Source organism: Brassica napus, chromosome A5 (genome assembly GCF_020379485.1).
Source record: "Brassica napus cultivar Da-Ae chromosome A5, Da-Ae, whole genome shotgun sequence".
Taxonomy (NCBI): domain Eukaryota; kingdom Viridiplantae; phylum Streptophyta; class Magnoliopsida; order Brassicales; family Brassicaceae; genus Brassica; species Brassica napus.
Window position 1 is genome coordinate 1,732,545 of NC_063438.1, and position 21,898 is coordinate 1,754,442.

General features: G+C 35.4%; 5 protein-coding genes across 5 annotated transcripts; all 5 read right to left on the bottom strand.

The window, feature by feature from the left end:
• Positions 1 to 44: 44 nt before the first annotated feature.
• LOC106450622 (MATH domain and coiled-coil domain-containing protein At2g42480) lies at positions 45 to 2,100 on the bottom strand. The gene is made up of 4 exons (XM_013892316.3): positions 1,895 to 2,100; positions 1,655 to 1,818; positions 1,197 to 1,417; positions 45 to 1,126 (listed from the first exon to the last, which is right to left on the bottom strand). The coding sequence occupies exons 1-4, from the start codon at positions 1,993 to 1,995 to the stop codon at positions 398 to 400; spliced, it is 1,215 nt and encodes a 404-aa protein (XP_013747770.2). The 5' UTR covers positions 1,996 to 2,100; the 3' UTR covers positions 45 to 397.
• A 124-nt stretch (positions 2,101 to 2,224) lies between these two features.
• On the bottom strand, positions 2,225 to 5,113 carry LOC125609234 (MATH domain and coiled-coil domain-containing protein At2g42480-like). Its single transcript, XM_048780383.1, has 4 exons — positions 4,799 to 5,113; positions 4,563 to 4,723; positions 4,126 to 4,328; positions 2,225 to 4,048 (listed from the first exon to the last, which is right to left on the bottom strand). The coding sequence occupies exons 1-4, from the start codon at positions 4,900 to 4,902 to the stop codon at positions 3,128 to 3,130; spliced, it is 1,389 nt and encodes a 462-aa protein (XP_048636340.1). The 5' UTR covers positions 4,903 to 5,113; the 3' UTR covers positions 2,225 to 3,127.
• Positions 5,114 to 5,502: 389 nt separating this feature from the next.
• LOC125574826 (MATH domain and coiled-coil domain-containing protein At2g42480-like) lies at positions 5,503 to 9,668 on the bottom strand. The gene is made up of 4 exons (XM_022719022.2): positions 8,043 to 9,668; positions 7,809 to 7,972; positions 7,333 to 7,559; positions 5,503 to 7,038 (listed from the first exon to the last, which is right to left on the bottom strand). Exons 1-4 carry the CDS (start codon positions 8,141 to 8,143, stop codon positions 5,836 to 5,838), a joined length of 1,695 nt encoding a protein of 564 aa, XP_022574743.2. The 5' UTR covers positions 8,144 to 9,668; the 3' UTR covers positions 5,503 to 5,835.
• Positions 9,669 to 10,246: 578 nt separating this feature from the next.
• Positions 10,247 to 12,695, bottom strand: LOC106454486 (MATH domain and coiled-coil domain-containing protein At2g42480-like). The gene is made up of 4 exons (XM_013896605.3): positions 12,289 to 12,695; positions 12,025 to 12,179; positions 11,549 to 11,748; positions 10,247 to 11,472 (listed from the first exon to the last, which is right to left on the bottom strand). The coding sequence occupies exons 1-4, from the start codon at positions 12,387 to 12,389 to the stop codon at positions 10,558 to 10,560; spliced, it is 1,371 nt and encodes a 456-aa protein (XP_013752059.2). The 5' UTR covers positions 12,390 to 12,695; the 3' UTR covers positions 10,247 to 10,557.
• A 1,243-nt stretch (positions 12,696 to 13,938) lies between these two features.
• Positions 13,939 to 17,197, bottom strand: LOC106454485 (MATH domain and coiled-coil domain-containing protein At2g42480-like). The gene is made up of 5 exons (XM_048781097.1): positions 16,947 to 17,197; positions 16,631 to 16,820; positions 16,442 to 16,475; positions 16,161 to 16,375; positions 13,939 to 16,080 (listed from the first exon to the last, which is right to left on the bottom strand). The coding sequence occupies exons 1-5, from the start codon at positions 17,045 to 17,047 to the stop codon at positions 14,743 to 14,745; spliced, it is 1,878 nt and encodes a 625-aa protein (XP_048637054.1). The 5' UTR covers positions 17,048 to 17,197; the 3' UTR covers positions 13,939 to 14,742.
• Positions 17,198 to 21,898: the final 4,701 nt, after the last annotated feature.

The window sequence follows — 21,898 nt, forward strand, 5'->3', positions numbered from 1 at the left end:
AAAAAAACACCCGTGCGGTTGCACGGGTCAAAATCTAGTACTCACTTAAAATAATGTGTCTACTATGCCAAACAACATGGGAATTATATGAACCATAACAATATAATTAGGGTTTACAAAATTATGTAATGTTTTGGATCGGTGCAACGCTCGACTAATTGCGACAATGAAACAAAACAAAGATTAAATATCCTATTGATTTATCATAACAGAACATAAGCTAGCTTGCAACGTTCAGGAAGAGAGACATAACCAGGTATTTTAACTAAAGTTGAATCTCTAGATTATTAGAATACCAGAAAGCAGCATTCAAATAAGAAAGAAAGAAAAATAGTGAAACGATAGTAGTGTCTTCTTAAAAAAAAAAACTAATAACTTGATCTCTAGGTCAAGCAACCTAGTCGACCAACAAGAACCCATCATCAGAAGATATGTTCTTTTTCTTGTCAAGTTCAACTTTGATATCCGAGACCATCAGCTCAAGGTTCTTGAGTTCTTGGACCAGAGTAACATCAGCATCATCATCAGCTTTCTTCTTCTCTTTGGACATATCTTCAAGCTTTGTATTCAAGCTGTCCAGCTTTAATCCTAGACCCATGACATGTCCCTCGATTTGTTTGATTCGAGAGTCAAAGACACTAGTATCATATGATCTCTTCCTCTCCAAGTCACCAAGATTCTTATTCAAACGCCTATTAAATCCCAATTCCATCTGCGCAGCACGCTTCTCTACTTCTCTGGCAAGGGACTCCTTAGTATCATCTGCTTTCTTCCTATTCAAAGAGTCAAGCTTGAAGTCTAATTCCATCAGCTCAAGTTTCTTGGCACGTTTCTCCAGTCGTTGGGCACGAGACTCATTAGTGTCATCTGCTTTCTTCCTCTCCAAGGAAACCTCATCAAACTTTAGCTTCAACCAGTCAAGCTTGAAACCTACGTCCATCAGCTCACTCAAATCGCTGCTAGCCTTGTTAAGTGTAGTCTCTGAAAGGCTCTTTGGAGGCTTGTTGAGTGTTTTAATGACCCTGAGGAGGACATGCATGTATGCTGTCTTCACCTCTTGTTTCGTTGGTTTGACATCTAAAGCAATGTCTGGGTGATCTGTGAATACCTTTCCCACTTTAGTAACCTGCCATGGAGAAAAAATATGTTTATGTTACCCCTATAAAGCAAGTAGTTTATCCATTTAACTTACTTACCTGAGAAGCAAAAACTTGAAAACCGTTGATATCAACAGTCTTATTCTTCTTATTGTTGGATACTTCTTCTCCATCAAAAGCTTCAATAACTTTAATGTAGACTTCAATGATGAGTTTGTCCTTCTCCAAAAACCCCTTTTCCTGAAACTTGCTTACAGGCAAGACCTTCCCGAAACCCCATGATGGATGCGAAGCACAATACAAGTTGACTCCTTGTCCAACTATGAAACATAAAATAAAATAAAATAAAATAACAATTACATAAACTTTTTCACCAATTGCATTTTGTTCAAACATGAGTTTAGGCTTATTTCCTGTGGCAACATCAAAGCGTCTTATTGTACGTCCCAACACACAAGTTACATTAACAAAAAGAGAGAGAGAGAGAGAGAGAGAGAGTCAAACACTGATAAAACTTGATTCCACATTAAAAATAAAAAGGAATAAGACTTCATTACTTGGTGATCTGTGGAGTTCTTTGTCGGATTGATTCAACAAAACGAAGTAATAGTTAACACTTCTTTTCCATCCAGTTCGCAATTTTGTAGAATTTGCAACGCTAAGGTACATTGACAAGTGACCATTAGCAAGACGATCTCCCTTGGGATAAATGTCGAGATACCTGAAAGACTATATATTATGAAACAAAAATTAACAAATCAAATTTAAAAAGATACGATTGTTTTCGTGTTACGTACCATTCGCATCCGCCGCTCACGAATGTTTTAGACGATATGACAGCTTTCTTCTCCGACAAGTTATCTATCTCAAACCTAAAACACGGCTTTCGGTTCCACATATCTAACCAAACTCTTTTCTAGTTTTTCTAACTTGGAGCAAAAGATAAACTTTTTAGAAACTCTCCGTTGGTTGCGTGCGGTGGTGATAAAGAAGTTGTGTTTATATAGAGGAGGCTAGGGTAAAACTTCTCAAAGCCCTACCCCAAAGGTAAAACTGAAGATATATATTTGATTGATTTATAAATCCATATAGTATTTATAAATCCAAGTAAAATATAGAAATCCGGATGTTTTCTCTCGGATTTGAGTCGTTGTATTTTTAACAAAAAAATCCAAAAAAATCCATTTAAATCCATTATAAAATCAAATATATTAGTAAATCCGTACGATTGAATAACACTTGATTTGATACAGAATTTATGAATCATTAAACCAATAACATATAATTTTAAAACAGATTAAAATCATAGAACCAATAACACTAGATTTAGTTCAGATTTTCAAATCCATTAAAATACAACAACCAATAACCCGTACTGAATATTTTTTTAATAAGTAGAATGAATAATTTAACTAAATCCATACTTATTGCGATCATAAATATTAGTACTACATAAACTCTAAAAACTTGAAAAGGAGTTATGATTTAGGGTAGAGTTGGTTCTAGTAGCTATTGTTACAAATAGTTTCTTGTGAAATGTAACACAAACACATCCATCTTCTCTGACCAATTGGTTGTTTTGTCTTAGAAAAAATGATAGATGCAAGACTGAGGAAGAGACGCGCGGAAACTCTCAAACCATGATGTCATTCATAATAACTAAATAACAGTCAACAAGGGAGGAAACGTCAAAACCATGAAAACGAGAAATGCAATTCTCAACTGAATTCCTAGCAGAAATCGAGTATAATAAACTAACTTAGTATTTATTGTATTCTTTTAGTAAAGTATTAATTTATAGAGTTTTTATTGTATTGTTTTAGTAAAGTATTATCGTCATTGATAACAAAGCCGTCTATAGAGGCCGCTCGATAAAACTTCTGAGAGCCCTAGCTCAAAAGGTAAACTGAACACAAGTTATCTTGCAACGTTAAGGAACATAACCATGCTGAATCGCTAGACTATTAGGAATTTAGAAAGCAGAGCATTAAAACCTAAAATACTAATAACTTGATTCGAGGTCAAGAAACTTAGTCGACCAACAAGAACCCATCATCAGAAGCTATATTCTTTTTCTTGTCAACTTCAACTTTGAGATGCGAGACCATCAACTCAATGTTCTTGAGGCTTTCCTCGTGTTTTTGGACAAGAGAACCATCAGCATCATCAGCTTTCTTCTTCTCTTGGGAGATCTCTTCAAGCTTTGTAATCAAGCTTTCCAGCTTTAACCCTAGACCCATGACATGCTTCTCCATTTGTTGGATTCGAGAGTCAAAGACACTAGTATCATATGATTTTTCCCTCTCCAAGTTACCAAGCATCGTATTCAAACGCAATTCCATCAGCGTAAGATTCTTGACATGTTTCTCAACTTGTTGGGCACGAGACTCATTAGTATCATCTGTTTTCTTCCTCTCCAAGGAAACCTCATCAAGCTTTGTATTCAAAGAGTCGAGCTTCAAGCCCACTTCCATCATCTCAAGATTCGTGACACGTTCCTCTACTTGTTGGGCACGGTACTCATTAGCATCATCTGATAAGCTCTTACTAAAGGAAGCCTGCTGAAGCTTCAGCTCAAGTTTCTTGACACGTTCCTCTACTTGTTGGGTACGAGACTCATTAACCTCATCAAGCTTCAGCTCAAGATGCTTGACACGTTCCTCCAGTTGTTGGACCTTAGACCCATCAGCATCTGGTTTCTTCCTCTCCAACGTAACCTCATCAAGCTTTAACTTCAACCAGTCCAGCTTGAAGCCTACGTTCATCAGCTCACTCAACTCGCTGCTAGCCTTGTTAAGTCTAGTCTCTGAAAGGCTCTTTGGAGGCTTGTTGAGTGTTTTAATGACCCTGAGGAGGACATTCATGTATGCTGTCTTCACTTCTTGTTTCGTTGGTTTGAAATCTTTTGCAATGTCTGGGTGCTCTGTGAATATCTTTCCCACTTTAGTAACCTGCCATGGAAAAAAATATGTTTATATTACACTATAAAACAAGTGGTTATTCAAAAAAACACATGCACTTAACTTACCTGAGAAGCAAAAACTTGAAAACCGTTGATGTCAACAGTCTTCTTCTTGTTGGATACATCTTCAACTTCTCCTCCATTTGTGTAGACTTCAATGATGAGTTTGTCCTTTTCCAAAAACCCTTCTTCCTGAAATTTGCTTAGAGGCAAGGTCTTCCTGTAACCCCATGCTGGATTTTCAGCGCAAAAGCTGCTTTGTCCTAAACCTATGAAACATAAAAAAAAATACAGTAAACTTATTCACCAATTGCAATTTGTTCAAAAAGAATGAGTTTAGGCTTATATCCTGTCGCAGCTAGCAACAAAGAGATATGATTATTGTGGTCCTAAATAGCTAATTAACTTCAAAAGAGATCTTATTATTATTCGTCCCAAACACAAACTAAAGATTCAAACATTGACAAAACTTGGTTGCACAAAAAGGAATAAAACTTCATTACCGGTTTCGTAGAGTTCTTTGCCTGATTGATTCAACAAAACAAAGTAAAAGTTAATACTCCTTTTCCATCCAGGTTGCAACGTTGTATCATTAGCAACTTGCAGGTACAAAGACAGGTGACCATCAGCAAGACGATCTCCCTTGGGATAAACAGCTAAAAACCTGAGATAATATGAATATGATTCAAGACACAGGGTTTAACAAAGCAAGTTAAAAATTCGATTGTTTTCGTTTTACCATTCGCATCCGCCGCTCTTGAATGTGTTAGACGATATGGCATTGGCTTTCTTCTCCGAGAAGTTATCTATCTCAAACCTAAAACTCGGCTTTCGATTCGACATATCTATCCAAACCTTTCCCTAGTTTTTTTTTTCTTTATTCGAGCAAAAGACGAACTTCTCAAAAGCTCTATCTGCTTGGTTACGTTCGGTGGTAAAGAAGCCCTTTGTTTATATAGAGGAGGCTAGGATAAAACTTCTCAAAGCCCTAGCTGCAGAAAAGGTAAAACTGAAGAATAAATAATTAAACAAATCCACTACTTAGTTAGACCAAAATTAATTTATTTTTACTATTTTTTTAGTAAACTATAACTATTATCTTTTTGTAGATTTCCTATAAAGATTAAAGATTCCCTCTGTTTATGTAGAGGAGGCGAAGACAAAACTTCTCAAGCCCTAAAGCTCAGAAGGTAATCTGAAGAGCAAACAATTAACAAAATCCACTACTTTTTTTTGCTAAAAAAATTAAAAAATAACCCACTACTTAATTATACAAAAATAAATATATTTTTTTTCTTCAAAAAGTATAACTATTATAATCATAGATTTTATTTTCCTAATATCCAAAATATATGATATAATTAGTTTACCATATATATATAAATTAATGTCAGGTAGAAATCAAATGTGAAAATTTGGTTAGCTATGGAAAAAAATCGATTTGTTGGGTCAATTTTGAGATTAAATCAGAACGAAAAAAAAAAACACTTTTGATTATGTCAAATCTCTAGACTATAGCGTTTCACAGTGCAAAACTAAAAACCAAAAAACGAGAAAAATGAAAAGACATTCGTGCTTCTATAAGCCTAGTCGACCAACAAAAACCCTTCAGCAGTAGATTTGCCCTTCTTCTTGTCTAGTTAAACTTTGAGACACAACACCATCAGCTCAATGTTATTGACGCTTTCCTAAAGTTGTTGGAACCGAGTCGACCATCATAGTAGTGTCTTCTAAAGAAGACCTAATAAACTAATAACTTGATCTAGGTCAAAAAACCTAGTCGACCAACAAGAACCCATCATCAGAAGATATGTTCTTTTTCTTGTCAATTTCAACTTTGAGATGAGAGACCATCAACTCAATGTTCTTGACGCTTTCCTCGAGTTGTTGGACCAGAGAACCATCAGCATCATCAGCTTTCTTCTTCTCTTTGGAGATCTCTTCAAGCTTTGTATTCAAGCTGTCCAGCTTAAACTCTATACCCATGACACGATCCTCGATTTGTTCAAAGATAATAGCATCATCAGTTTTCTTACCCTCCAACTCATCAAGCTTCGGCTTCCAACACATATTAAGTTCCAATTCCATCAACTCAAGATTTTTGACACGTTTCTCTACTTGTTTGGCACGAAACTCATTAGTATCATCTGCTTTCTTCCTCCCCAAGGAAACCTCATCAAGCTTCAGCTCAAGATTCTTGACACGTTCCTCTACTTGTTGGGCACGAGACTCATTATCATCATCTGATAACTTCCTCCCAAAGGAAACCTCATCAAGCTTTAGCTCAAGATCCTCGACACGATCCTCTACTTGTTGGGCACGAGACTCATTAGTATCATCTGCTTTCTTCCTCCCCAAGGAAACCTCATCAAGCTTCAGCTCAAGATTCTTGACACGTTCCTCTACTTGTTGGGCACGAGACTCATTATCATCATCTGATAACTTCCTCCCAAAGGAAACCTCATCAAGCTTTAGCTTAAGATCCTTGACACGCTCCTCTACTTGTTGGGCACGAGACTCATTATCATCATCTGATAACTTACTCACAAAGGAAACCTCATCAAGCTTCAGCTCAATATGCTTGAGACGTTCCTCTACTTCTTGGGAACGAGACTCATTATCATCATCTGATAACTTCTTCCCCAAAGAAACCTCATCAAGCTTCAGCTGAAGATGCTTGACACGTTCCTCGAGTTGTTGGACCTGATACCCATCAACATCTGGTTTCTTCCTCTCCAAAGAAACCTCCTCAAGCTTTGACTTCAACCAGTCCAGCTTGAAACCTACGTCCATCAGCTCACTCAACTCGCTGCTAGCCTTGTTAAGTCTAGTCTCTGAAAGGCTCTTTGGAGGCTTATTGAGTGTTTTAATGACCCTGAGGAGGACATTCATGTATGCTGTCTTCACCTCTTGTTTCGTTGGTTTGAAATCTAAAGCAATGTCTGGATGCTCTGTGAATATCTTTCCCACTTTAATAACCTGCCAAGGTAAGATAATGTTTATGTTACACTATAAATGTTAAAGTGAAGAACTGAATAGTAACCGCAGATGAATAGTGATGCGGAAGAATAGTAAAGACATATATTTATTTTCATTTTAGCTTCTATAATTTCTTGTAGTCACAATTGTGAAGACTAAAGTAATTAAGTTCTCTCTTAATTTTCTCTACAATCTTTTCGTATTCTCTTTATTGTTCTTCATTCTATTCAAGTTGATCTCATATTCTTACAATAAAGCAAATGGTGAAACACAAAACAGATCCATTTAACTTACCTGAGAAGCAAAAACTTGAAAACCGTTGATGTCAATAGTCTTCTTCTTGTTGTTGTTGGATACATCTCCACCTTCTCCATCAAAAGCTTCAATAACTTTAATGTGGACTTCAATGATGAGTCTGTCCTTCTCCAAAAACCCTTTCTCTTGAAATTTGCTTACAGGTATGGTCTTCGCGAAACCCCATGCTGGAGTCTTAGCGCAAAACAAGTTGGTTGATAGTGAAACTGTGAAACATAAAGAAATAAAGTAACAGTTACACATAAACTTGTACACTAATTGCATTTTTTACAAACATGAGTCTAGGCTTATTTCCTGTCGCAGCAACAAAGCAATATGATTAGCAAACCAAGCTAACTAGAAAATAGATCTTATTGTACGTCCCAAACACAAGTTACATTTCAACAAAAAAAGAGTCAAACACTGATAAAAACTTGATTCCATATTTAAAAAAAAGAGGAATAAAACTTCATTACTTGGTGATCTGTGGAGTTCTTTGTCGGATTGATTCAACAAAACAAAGTAATAGTTAGCACTCCTTTTCCATCCAGTTCGCAACGTTGTAGAATTTGCAACGTAAAGGTACAAAGGCAAGTGACCATCAGAAATACGATCTCCCTTGGGATTAATTTGGAGATACCTGAAAGAATATGAACTATGAAACAAAGATTAACAAATCAATTAAAAAGATGCGAATATTTTCGTGTTACCATTCGCATCCGCCGCTCACGAATGTCTTCGACGATATGAGAGCTTTCTTCTCCGAGAAGTTATCTATCTCAAACCTATAACTCGGCCTTTGGTTCCACATATCTAACCAAACTCTTTCTAGTTTTTCTAACTTGAGCAAAAGATGAACTTCTCAGAAACTCTGATGGTTGCGTGGTGATCAACAAGCCTTCTGTTTATATAGAGGAGGCTAGGATAAATCTTCTCAAAGCCCTAGCTCAAAGGTAAAGCTGAAGAATGAATAATTCTTTTTTTTTTATAAGTAGAATGAATAATTAACTAAATCCACTACTTAATTATATCATAAATATTATTACTACATAAACTTTATAAATTAATATTTAATAAATTAATTAATTTCTTCGTTTCTGAATTGGGCTGATTCAAAATATGACATAAATTGATAAGATAATAAAATAATATTTTTTAAATTTTTTATGTAAATATATATAGTTCCATTAAAATTATAAATTACTATATATTAATAATTACAAATAAAATACCGTATTCTTTGTTTTATATACACAATAAAATTATATCTATTATTTTCTGATACTTCAAAGTATTGTAATATATTTAATAACATTCTATCTAAAATCAAATTTAAATTTTATATACCTAAATAATATAATAAACAATATGAAAGTGAAAATTTTAAAATTTAATTAAAGTATATATGGTTGATGACAAAAGAAATATTAAAATGTATATCGTAAAATCAACATTCACTTATTTTATACAAAATAATATTATAAATATAAATATCTATGTAAATTTTTTTTATAGATTAATAATTCTATAAATCAATAACATAACTGAACATAAAACTTCGATAAAACTTCTCAAAGCCCTAGCTCAAAAGGTAAACTGAACATAAGTTAGCTTGCAACGTTAAGTAACATAACCATGCTGAATCGCTAGCTATTAGGAATTCAGAAAGCACAGCATTAAAATGATATAAAAAAAAAGTGAAACCGCAGTAATGTCTTCGAAGAAAACCTAATAAACTAAAAACTTGATTCTAGGTCAAAAAACTTAGTCGACCAGCAGAAACCCATCAGCAGAAGATATGTTCTTTTTCTTGTCAAGTTCAACTTTGAGATGCGAGACCATCAACTCAATGTTCTTGACGCTTTCCTCGAGTTGTTGGACCAGAGAACCATGATCAGCATCATCAGCTTTCTTCTTCTCTTTTGATATCTCTTCAAGCTTTGTATTCAAGCTGTCCAGCTTGAACTCTACACCCATGACACGATCCTCGATTTGTTTAAAGAAAATAGCATCATATGATTTTTTCCACGCCAAGATAAAAATAAATATTTCATGAAAAGTATAACTATTATCGTCACAGATTTTATTTTCCTAATATACAAATATATTAGGTGTTTTGCCCGCTCTTGCGGGCTTAATAATTTTACAAAAAAATGTAGATAGATATTTTATCAATTCAAAAACTATTAGAATAGATTATTTTCATGCTTTTGAAATATTTAATAATTAATTAAATATTACATTCTTATATATGATAATTTTTTTAAATAAAATATATTTAATTACATAAAATAAAATTGAAAACATTCATATATACGTAAAATTATATACATAGATTTATATTTATTTTAAAAATATTCTGCCATAAAATATTTTTGTATAACATAATATATAATCTTTTTAGATAATGATGATTTTCAAAGAAATGAAATTTGTTTCAAATTTATGGGTAATTATATATTAAAAATATAATCTAATTATGTATTAAGGATAATAAAAACTTCAAACATTATAAACTTTAACGCAAGAGCGAAAAAACACATCAAAAATAATAATATAAATATTTTTGAATTATTTGTCAAAATGTTTCAGAAATTATCATAATGAGTGATTTTGATTGTTATAATAAATTTATCTTAAAAGATAGATGTTTCATTCTATCTTATGTGATTTATTTTAAAATAGAGTCGATTTAATATTACTAAACCAAATATAATTATACATATACATATAATATTTTAATATTACTAAAGTTATATAATATAAATTTAACTATGATATAATCCTTAGAATTTTTTAATTATTATCAAGATAATGATAAATTATCAGCTAATCACTAAAATTATTTATTAAAATTAATAATTAAGTTAAAAATATGATTAAACCTAAAATTATGGGAAACATGACAAATCAACAAATTTACTTCTCAAATAATAGTATAGATAGATAATAATATAATTAGTTTCCCATATATAAATATCTAAATTAATTTCAGGTAGAAATTAAATGTGAAAATTTGGTTAGATACGAGAAGAATCGATTTTTTTGATGAATTATGGGATTAAATCAGAACGAAAAAAATATTTTGATTATGTCGAATCTCTAGACTATAGGATTCACAGTGCAAAACTAAAAACCAAAACAGGAGAAAAATGAAACGACATTAGAGTGTCTTCTATATAATAATCAATAAACTAAAAACTTGATCTCTACATCAAGAGAAGCCTAGTCGACCAACAAAAATCCTTCAGCAGTAGATTTGTCCTTCTTCTTGTCGAGTTCGACTTTGAGACACGACACCATCAGCTCAATGTTCTTGACACTTTCCTCAAATTGTTGGAACCGAGCGTCATCAGATTTCTTCCTCTCTAAGGACCTTTCCTCAATCGTTGTATTCAGACAATCCAGCTTGAATCCCACTTTCCTTGACATGTCCTTGACACGTTCATCGAGTTGTTGGACTAGAGACTCGTCAGAAGTATCAAGCTTTATATTCACACAGTCCAGCTTGAATTCTATATCCATCAGCTCAATATTATTGATGCGTTCCTCGAGTTGTTGGACCCTAGACTCATCAGCATCATATGATTCCCTCCTCTCCAAGGCAATCTCCTCAAGCTTCGACTTCAATATCTCAAGTTTAGAGCCTGTTTTCATTAGCTCAATCTTCTTGAGACGCCCCTCGAGCAGTTGGGCCCGAAACTCATCAGCATCATGTGATTTTTTCTTATCCAAGGACACCTCCTCAAGCGTCGACTTCAAACTCTCCAGTTTTAGCCCTAGTTCCATCAGCTCAAGATTCTTGACGCTTTCTTCAAGTTTTTGGAAACGACACTCATCAGCAGCATGTGATTTCTTCCACTTGGACTTTAAGTTCAAACAGTCCTTGTTGAAGCCTGATCCCATTAGTTCAAGATTCTTGATGCGTTCCTCGAGTTGTTGGACCAGAGACTCATCATCAGCAGCAGCACCGTCTGCGTTCTTCCTCTTGAAGGAAACTTCATCAAACTTTGACTTCAACCACTCTAGCTTGACTCCTACTTCCGCGAGCTCACTCAACTTGCTGCAAGCGTTGCTTAGAGTATTCTTGTATTCTGTCTTCGCCACGTGCTCTGCGAATGTCTTTTTCACTGAAGCAACCTGCCAAGAAAACATGTTTTTGTTACTTATCCATATAAATTCATAAAAGAAGAGACGTATCCTTTTTTTTACTTACATGAGCAGCAAAAACTTGAAAACTATTGATATCTCCGCCTTCTCCATCAAAAGCTTCAACAACTTGAATGTAGACTTCAATGATGAGTTTATCATTCTCCAAAAACCCTTGTTTCTGAAACGTGCTTAGAGGCAAGGTCTTACTGGCACCCCATTCTGGATGGCTAGCGCCAAAAACCAAACTTTTCTTTCCACCGTATACTGTGGAACATTATACAAAATAATTACAAAAAGTTAAGTTCTTCATCTTTCAGATGCTTATGTATAATTGCTACCTCTTCAAGATTCAAACATGAGTTTGCCTATTGCTTTTATCAATGAGGCCTATGTAAGCTCGTCAAAAAAGAGATCTTGCAAATCAATAGGTTTTCTCTGCTCTCTTAGTGCTAAACGTTTGTAAATTCCAAACACATGAAATTTCAAAAAAAAAAATAAAACAAAACAAAAGAGCCAAACAAGAAAAGATAACTTCATTACCTGGTGATTTATAAAGCTGTTTGTTGGACTCATTCAGCAAACGGAAGTAATATTTAGCACTTCTTTTCCATCCAGTTCGCAAGGATTCACGATTTGCAACGTAGAGGAACAAAGACAAGTGATCATTATGTCCCTGGGGATGAACTGCAAGATACCTGAAAGATTATAAAACAAAGATGAAACTGTTTTTTAATTCAGTGCTAGGTACAAAACCAATCAAATAATCAATCTCCGAGAACATGAAGACAGAATTGTATGTTTTACCATTCGCATCTGCCAGCCACGAATACATGAGACGCTATGGCAGCTTCCTTGTCCGAGAAGTTATCTACCTCAAACCTGAAACTAGGGTTTTGATCCCACATATTCGACTTACAGAATCTGGTAGATCTGGTTATTTTTTTAGCAAAGAAGATTTTTTTCAGAAACTTTGTATGATGATACGTTCAGGCATAAGACGTCCTGTATTTATAGTCTTATAGAGGACGCAAAAAGAAGAAGAAAGGAAAACTTTCTTAAAACCCTAGCCCAATAGGAATACTCAAAGCAAAATAATTAAGTAGACTAAAATATTTTCCATTTATATGATAAGACCAAAATATTTTTTAGTGTTTTCCATAGTAGTTATCATTAAGAAAATTTCCATTATCTTGAAAAAAATATTGTATAGTAAAGAAATAATAGTTTTGAAAAACTTCACGCTCACGTAAACCCACAGGAATCTGTAATTTGAAATGTGAAACTTTCAATCTGTTCAGGAGCTCACTCGCCGTCTTTATTTCTCGGGGCCGGATCAGTGGCGGATCCAGAAAGTTTTTGAATCGGGGGCACATGCACATATTAATATTTTTTTTAAAAATGATACGCATAACAAAAGTTAACTATAAATATTTTAGGTCTTAGTATTGCACAAAATATATTCTGACTTTTTAAAAGTGTTTTAGATTTATCAACTTATTTTTATTGTGACATTTGATTTTTTATAATTCCTTTAATCATTCCAATAACGAAAACAATAATTTCAATGAGTATAACTAGATTATCTAGTATAAACTAAATATATGGAATTTATATTTAGCGGCATGATGAAAGAGGTTATTAAACATAAATAAAAAGAAAATACATGGGGTTTTTAAAGGAAAATAAGTCGCTGAAAAACACAATAACATATGGCAAACGTCTCTTTAGATTACTCGACCATATATGGGACCCAGCCGGAGGCTAAAATAAAAGAGCAGATTAGATTAAAGGAAAAAAATAATAGACTACAGGCTTCGAACCACGGCTAGTTGAATGATGACCGGGAAGTGAAGCCACTGAACTAGTTCAAGCTATTACATTCCAACTAATACTGAACAATATATATTTAGTCGGGGGCACATGCCCCCGTACCTGACAAGGTGCATCCGCCCCTGGGCCGGATGCATGCGGAAGGGAAGAGGTCGCCCCATTTGATTTTAATTATCGAAAGTGTTATGGCAAAATTTATAGCATTGACCCCGTAAGTTTTCTAACTGACCCCTATTTTATCTGAAGTTAATGTGACTCCAACTAAATAAAGTTATTTTATCATTTTAATTTTAAAACAAACTCATATTAGTAATTTTAGCCACACAATTGGTTAGGTTGTAACTGTATAAAATTTACTTTAGAATTTTGTGAGTATGATTTTTTTATTTAGCATTAAGGGTTGTAGTTTTAAAATTTCTGACAGCTAAAAAGATGGAGTTTTAGAAAATTAAATTTTATAACTATTTTTGTGTGTTTTGGTTGTACCTTTAATTTTTTGGTTGTAGTTTTAAAAACCAAGATAAAATATGATTGATAATATCTAAAGCTGTAGATAAAAATTAAAGCTAAAGTCACTTCATACAACCCAATCAATCACCCCTCAAAATATGTTTATAACTAAAGTAAAATATCATTTATATGTTTTCATTTTCCTTGTTTAAATTGTTGAACATACTAAAAATTTAAGAGATGGTAACGTCATATAATTAAAACTGATGTTATGTACTTGTCTTTTAGATGAATTATTATAGTTTTATATTTTAAAATATATTAAAACAACTATCTAGTAATTCAGATTTTACACAAGTAAAAATTGGATAAAATAATAAATTATTAAAAAGTCAATAAATAATATTTATACATGTTAATTCTAAAAAAATTATAAAATTTGTCTCAACAATAGTAAATACGTTTTATTTGTAAAAAAAATTATAAAACAATAATCTATAAATATTTTCATATTAATGTTTTGGTGTTATTTCTACAACTAATATTTTATATAAAATTGACCCGGTTGAATAAAATTTATAGCTCCGCTACTGTTATTTCCTGCCAAAGAGTCAGCTTTGGATACCACTTAGTTGTTAGGGTAGCACGGTCTAAAAGAGCCGATTACTAGCCACATCCTGTTTTGACATCGGCATAAATAAAGATAAAGTGTTGTTTGTGTAGTCACGTTACATCCATGTGCCCCTTCCATATTGATGGTGAGATTAACTTATTGAGATAAAGATTTAGAGCAAGAGATTGTTTCTCACGATTGTAATCAAGATTACACTAAGAAGGAACACATTAACCTAAAACATGATCCAACGAAAACGTAAGTGATTCAGATACAGAGAATGAAACAATCGACGTAACCATGTCGCTTTATTTAAAAGCCGACGTAAACATGCTCTCTAGACTAGTCTCTACATCAAGCTAAGCCTAGTTGACCAACAAAAATCCGTCAGCAGTAGATTTGTCCTTCTTCTTGTCTAGTTCAACTTTGATACACGACACCATCAGCTCAGTATTCTTGACGTTTTCCTCAATCTTTGTGTTCAAACAATCCAGCTTAGATCCCACTTTCATCACCTCAAGATCCTTGACGCGCTCCTCGAGTTGTTGGAACTCATCATCAGTATTACCAAGCTTTGAACTCAAACAGTTGATAAAGAGTCGTAAATCCAGTAGCTCAATATTCTTGATGCGTTCCTCGAGTTGTTGGGCTCGAGACTCACTAGCATCACATGATTTCTTCCTCTCCAAGGCAATATCCTCAAGCTTCGACTTCAAACTGTCCAGTTTATAGCCTGTTTCCATTAGCTCAATGGTCTTGATGCGTCCCTCGAGTATTTGGGTTCGAGACTCATCAGCATCATATGCTATCTTCTTCTCCAAGGAAATTTCCTCAAGCTTGGACTTGAAACTGTCCAGGTTAAGCCCTAATTCCATCAGCTCAAGCTTCTTGACGCTTTCTTCAAGTTTTTGGACACGAGACTCAGAAGCATCATAGGCTTTCTTCTTCTCCAAGGAAAGCTCCTCAAGCTTTGACTTGACACTGTCCAGTTTAAGCCCTAATTCCATCAACTCAAGATTCTTGACGCTTTCTTCAAGTTTTTGGACACGAGACTCATCAGCATCATATGACTTCTTCAGCTCCAAGGAGATCTCCTCAAGGATCGACTTCAAAAAGTCCTTCTTGAAGCCTGATTCCATCAGTTCAAGATTCTTGACGCTTTCTTCAAGTTCTTGGAAACGATACCCATCAGCAGCAAGTGATTTCTTCTTCTCCAAGGAGATCTCCTCCTCAAGCTTTGACTTTAAACAGTCCTTCTTGAAGCCTGATACCATTAGTTCAAGATTCTTGATGCGTTCCTCTTGTTGTTGAACCAAAGACTCATCAGCATCATATGATTTCTTCTTCTCCAAGGAAACCTCTTCAAGCTTCGAGGTCAAACTGTCCAGTTTAAACCCTAGTTCCATCATCTCAGGATTCTTGATGCTCTCCTCGAGCTTTGACTTCAAACAGTCTTTCTCGAAGCCTGATACCATTAGTTCAAGATTCTTGATACGTTCCTCTAGTTGTTGGACCAAAGACTCATCATCAACACCGTCTGCGTTCTTCCTCTTGAAGGAAAGTTCATCAAACTTTGACTTCAACCAGTCCAGCTTGAATCCTACTTCCACCAGCTCACTCAACTTGCTGCAAGCTTTGCTTAGAGCATTCTTGTAATCTGTCTTCAAGACCTGCTCTTCGAATATCTTTTTCACCGAAGCAACCTGCCAAGAAAAGGTGTTATCCGTTGCTCAGTAATATAAAATGTTTTATAAAAAAAAAAACAAAAAAGAAGAGACATTACATAATCAGCAAAAACTTGAAAACCAGTGATATCTCCGCCTTCTCCATCAAAATCTCCTTCTTCTCCATCAAAAGCTTCAACAACTTTGATGTAGACTTCAATGATGAGTACGTCCTTCTCCAAAAACCCTTTTTCTTGAAACATGCTTAGAGGCAAGATCTTTCGGATACCCCATGTTGGATTCCAAGCGCAAAACAAGCTGCTTGCCATTTCAACTACAAAAAGACAAAAAGTTTAGTTCACATGCTTATGTATAGTTGCTACCTCTTCAAGATTCAAACATGAGTTTGTGGGATATCCAATCAGTTTGCATCTCTTTGCTGAAATAAACTATCAACACTACTTTCTCAGCAGACCTCTCAATTCATATATATCCAAGAGGGGCTCTCTAGTCTCTTAGTGCTACACGTTTGTAAACTCCAAACACATGAAATTTCAAAACAAAAAGAATTAAAGGAAAAGAGTCAAACAGGGAAAGATGTAACTCCATTACCTGGTGATCTATAGAGCTCTTTGCTGGACTCATTCAGCACAAGGAAACAAAATTTAACACTTCTTCGCCATCCAGTTCGCAAGGATTTACGATTTGCAACGTTGAGGAACAAACACAAGTGACCATTAAAACGACCAGAAACTCCCTTTGGATGAACTGAAACATACCTGAAAGAGTGAAAGAAAGTATAAAACAAAGATGGTACAAAATTATCAAATAATCAATCTCCGAGAACAAAAAGATAGAGAGACTTTAACAAGTAAAGTTTAAGTTTAGATTCTTCTTTGTTTTACCATTCGCATCCGCCAGCCTCGAATACATTCGACGCTATGACAGCTTCCTTGTTCGAAAAGTTACCTATCTCAAGCGTGAAACTAGGTTTTTGATCCCACATAGTTGATCCAAAAGAAATCTGGTAGATTTTGCTATTTCGAGCAAAGACGATTTTTTTGAGAAACTTTGTATGAAGATACTTCCACGCATAAAAAATCTTTTATTTATAGAGGACGCAGAAAGAAGAAAGGAAAACTTCTTCAAAACCCTAGCAAAATATTCTCTCTTTTTATGATAAGACTAAATGTAATTTTTTTTTGTAAACAACTAAAATGTAATTTCTTTAGTGTTTTTCCATTATAGTTATCATTAAGAAACTTTCCATAATCCTAAAAAAAACTGTTTTTTTAATGCTCATTTATTACGATATTACAATTATGATATAGGAAAGATTACATAGACGATTCGACAACCGACACTATTACTTGTCTTATGAAGACCTACGCCTAACTGCATCACCTGAGCCGTCCTATGAAGATCTACGCCTGGCCAGATTTACTTGCACCATGTTGAAGATCCCTTGCAAGCCTTTCCTCTGTAGTCTGCATAATTGTTTAATAAACCGCTTTCTCCGGGACTTGAAACATGAATTTCCTGTAATCTGCAATAAATTGCACAGTCTGGGATTCGAAACCCAGACCTGGGTGTAGAAGCTTTTAAGCCTTAACCAATAGGCTAGGTGCTTCCACCAGCAGATCCAGATTTCAATTCCTGGAGAAAGCGATTTATTAAACAATTATGGAGGCTACAGAGAAAAAGCTTACAAGAGATCTTCAACATGGTGCAAGTAAATTCGGTCATGCATAATCTTCGTAGACGGCTCAGGTGATGCAGTTAGACGTAGATTTTTATAAGACAGGTAGTATTGTCGATTGTCGGATTGTCTATGTAATCTTTCTCTTAATTGTAATATCATAATAAATCAGCATTAAAAAAAAAAAGAATATTAATTTTTAAGAAATTTCACGACCAATTAAAACACAAGATTTAGATACTGATCAGGGTGGTCTCAACTCCTGCGGCAGAAACCTGTTTGTTTCCTGCCAACTATTCCGCTTTGGATGCCATGAAGAGAGCTCGAGATTGTTTCTCAGGATTGGAATCAAGATTAGACCAAACAGAGGAGGAACATCTCACATTGATGATCTGGGCATTAACCTAAAACATGATCCAACGAAAACGTCTACAAGTGATTCAGATACAGAGAATAAAACCATTGACATAACCATGTCGTTTTATTTAGAAGCCAAATCTCTAGATAAGCAAGAAAAAGCAGGAAAGAAAGGAAGAAATAGTAGTGTCTTTCAAGAAAATCTATAAACTAACAACTTGTTATTTACATCAAGCAACCATGTCGACCAACAAAAATTTACCAACACGCAAGATTTGGCCTTCTCCTTTTTCAACTTTGAGATCCGTCACCAATCTAGTTTGAAGCCTTATTATGTAAGTTCGCTGAGCTAAGCTCACTCGCCGAGACACTCTGTGGACGCTTGTTTAGTGAATCAGTGAGGCCGACGAGTAAATTCATGAATGCTGTGAATAAGTTTGTTGTGAATAACTACCAGAGTTAGACGCGAATAAACCAAAACTTGTAGAATTTTTAGATCAAATCAGAACTTATAGAATTTTTGTTACAATATGATTAAAAGCTCGGATCCAGTTAGGCCGCCAATCATAGATATATGAGATGTTATCGTATCTTGGGATTGAGAAGCAAGAAAAAAAAAACACAAAACAAACCATTTTAGAGTCTTCTTAATAAACTAACAACTAGATTATTACATCAAGCTGCCTCGTTAGACCAACAAAAATTCATCAGAAGAAGATTTGGCCTTCTCCTCGTCCAGTTTCGCTTTGAGATCAGACACCATCGTCTCAAGATTCTCGACGCTCTCCTCAAGTTGTTGGACTCTAGACCCATCAGCATCATCTGATTTCTTCTTCTCCAAGGAAACATCCTCAAGCTTCGACTTCAAACAGTCAATCCATCTAAATATATACGTCATGAAGCAACCCTACAACGCATGCAAAGTTGTTTATACCAAAGAAAAACAGTTTCTTGTAACTTACAAGAGAAGCAGAAACCTGAAAACCGTTGATATCCATAGTCTCTTTCTCTGGTACATATTTGCTTTCTCCGTCCACAGCTTCAATCACATTAACGCAGACGTCAATGATGACACTTTCCTTCCCCATAAAGCATTCCTCCTTAAGTTGGCTAAGGGGAAATAACTTCGGGAAGCCCCATGCTGGGTTCTCAGCGTCAAAAACTTTACTTTCTACATCTGCAAAAAAAAAGAAATTATTCATCAATTTTGCATCAACAACATTCCTACGTGTTTACCATCGATCTGCGCACACATAAAAAAAAATCTTCACTATACACTTCTTGAAATCTATACACTAAACCTAGCTCTCGAGTTCACATATTGGTTTGTATATTCCAAAAAAAAATATCAGGAAAGACAGTTGAAAAAAAAGAGTCAAAGCATGGAACTGGAAGGATAAAACTTCATTACTGGCAGATATATGCAGCGCTCTTTATTGCGATGATTCAACACGACGAAGTAAAAGCTAACATTCCTTTTCCATCCAATTTGCAATGATTTAGGGTTTGCAACGCGCAGGTACACAGACAAGTGATTATCAGCGTGAAGATCGCCCTTGGGATAAACGTAGAGAAACCTGTTACAAATATTATTAAACCCTTGTTAATAAGTGCTACGTATATAATCGAATACATCAAATCTTAGAGAAGAGAAAAGGTTTTAAAGAGTCTTCTTGTTGTTTTACCATTCGCACCCGCCAGCAACGAATATGTAACAGCCCGATCCCCCGGCGTCCGACCGGGGTTATCGAAGGGGCGTTAAGGACACGTGTCTACTCATTTAGACAACCCTACGTGTCTCGTTACTGGTCCCGAGAGACGAGCGCATAACCTTCTTTGAAATACCGTCACACCCACATCCATATACTTCTACTTACAGTCCTGCGCACAGGGAAAAAAATGGAAATGGAAGGGTGAGCAACAAGTTACTCAGTGAAGTGGTTCTAGACCAGCCTGCCCACATGACACTCTATACTACTCTATGCGGGAACTAGGACTGACTACCCACTACAATCAGTTAATGCATTTTTATCATTTCCTATCGTCATCTGTAATTTCCACATTCACTTCCATTCATTTCTAACAACCTAGTGATCAATCAATACAATGATCTCACTCATTGCCACACACGTCTAACCCTAGACTTAAACGACTCCTCTTACCAGTCCGACTCGATCCTATGACACCTTTAACTCCCCGTTACCCGACCATGAGCTAAAGACCCTACAATGCACATCCTTTTCATCTTTTCATCCTTTTCATCAGTGGGTAGCCCCAACTAGGCTTCTACCCCATATTCTTGTGGATTGGCCACATCTCCTATGGGTGCTTCCATATTCTTGTGGATTGGCCACATCTCCTATGGATACCTAGCGTGGACTACTACCCCACATACTTTCCTTAGACTCTCTATATGCTTTCCCACCCATGCTTAACCTTAACATCATTCTCTCATACTTTTACTTATCCTTTCACTTCCTTATCATTTTCACTTATCCCTTCCCATTCTCATTTACTTTCCTTTTTCATTCATACTTGTACTTGGGACTCAATCACTAGACGCCACCCGTTATCGGTGTCACACACAATACACATCGCATTCAAGTCCTACTTCAATAACTTTTATAATCATTACTCATCTATCGTCCTAGCATTTATTTCTCTCTAGCATCCTAACTTCAATCACAACAACACATGGGACAACACATCCAAACATACAAGAATCAACTACCAATCAATCATCACCACAACAATTCAATTCAGTTCATCAAGTCCTATTTATCAGTATGAGGGTTCTTATGCATCATGATCCATTCATCTATCATCCTAGCAATACCATGTCCTATCAACCTAACTCCCAATCAGGGTCTAATCAAACCTAACTCCAACATATAGGAGTATACAGAATCATGAAAGAAGGTTGGGTTCGAGACACTCCACCTTAGTCTTAGATCTGGATCTGGATCTGGAAACGAGGATTTGAGGAGATTGAGATCTGGTCAGCACCACCACTTCACGGCGACGGCGAGAGGGAGAGAGAGAGAGAGCGTGCGACTGCGAGGAGAGAGAGAGGGTGACGGCGAGGAGAGAGAGAGAGAGAGAGAGAGAGCGACGCGCGGGAGAGAGAGAAGAGAGAGAGGCGGCGCAGGAGAGAAGGGGAGAGAGCTCGACGGCTAGGGTTTTCGGCCTCCGGGAATTCTCTGCAGAGCTTCGCTTCAGATTTGTGATGAGGCAAAAAGGGAGACTACATCTCTTTTTATAGGAAAGGGGAGGGGAAGCCCTAGGGTTTTGCCAAATGGGCCGTAGAGAAGCCCATATTCTTTGGGAAATTTTATGGGCCAGGAACCGGACCGTTACAGAATACCTTTGACAATATGTCATCTTTCTTCTTCGAGAAATTGTCTATCTCTAACCTGAAGCTTGGATTTTGACTCCACATGTTTGATCAATTTGATTTCAAGAGTTCGAGAAGAGACTAATAACTCTCAGAAACTATGTTTGAGACTTTCACACATGAAGCCCTCTTTGCTTATTATATAGGAGGCAAAAGATAAAGCAACAAAGTCTGATCAAACCCTTAGCTCAATAGGAAAACCAAAGTCTTCTTCAAAAAATAATTAACTAAAAGATATATCTATAAATAAAGAAACTATTTCTAGATCTTTATCTTTGTTTTTATTTATTATTTCTATATATCCATTAATTTAAAATTTATTATACAAAAAAATGTTGATGAGGGAATTACCAGAAGAATTCAATTGAATTCTAGTATAGGGTAATTAACTAATTACTACATTGCTG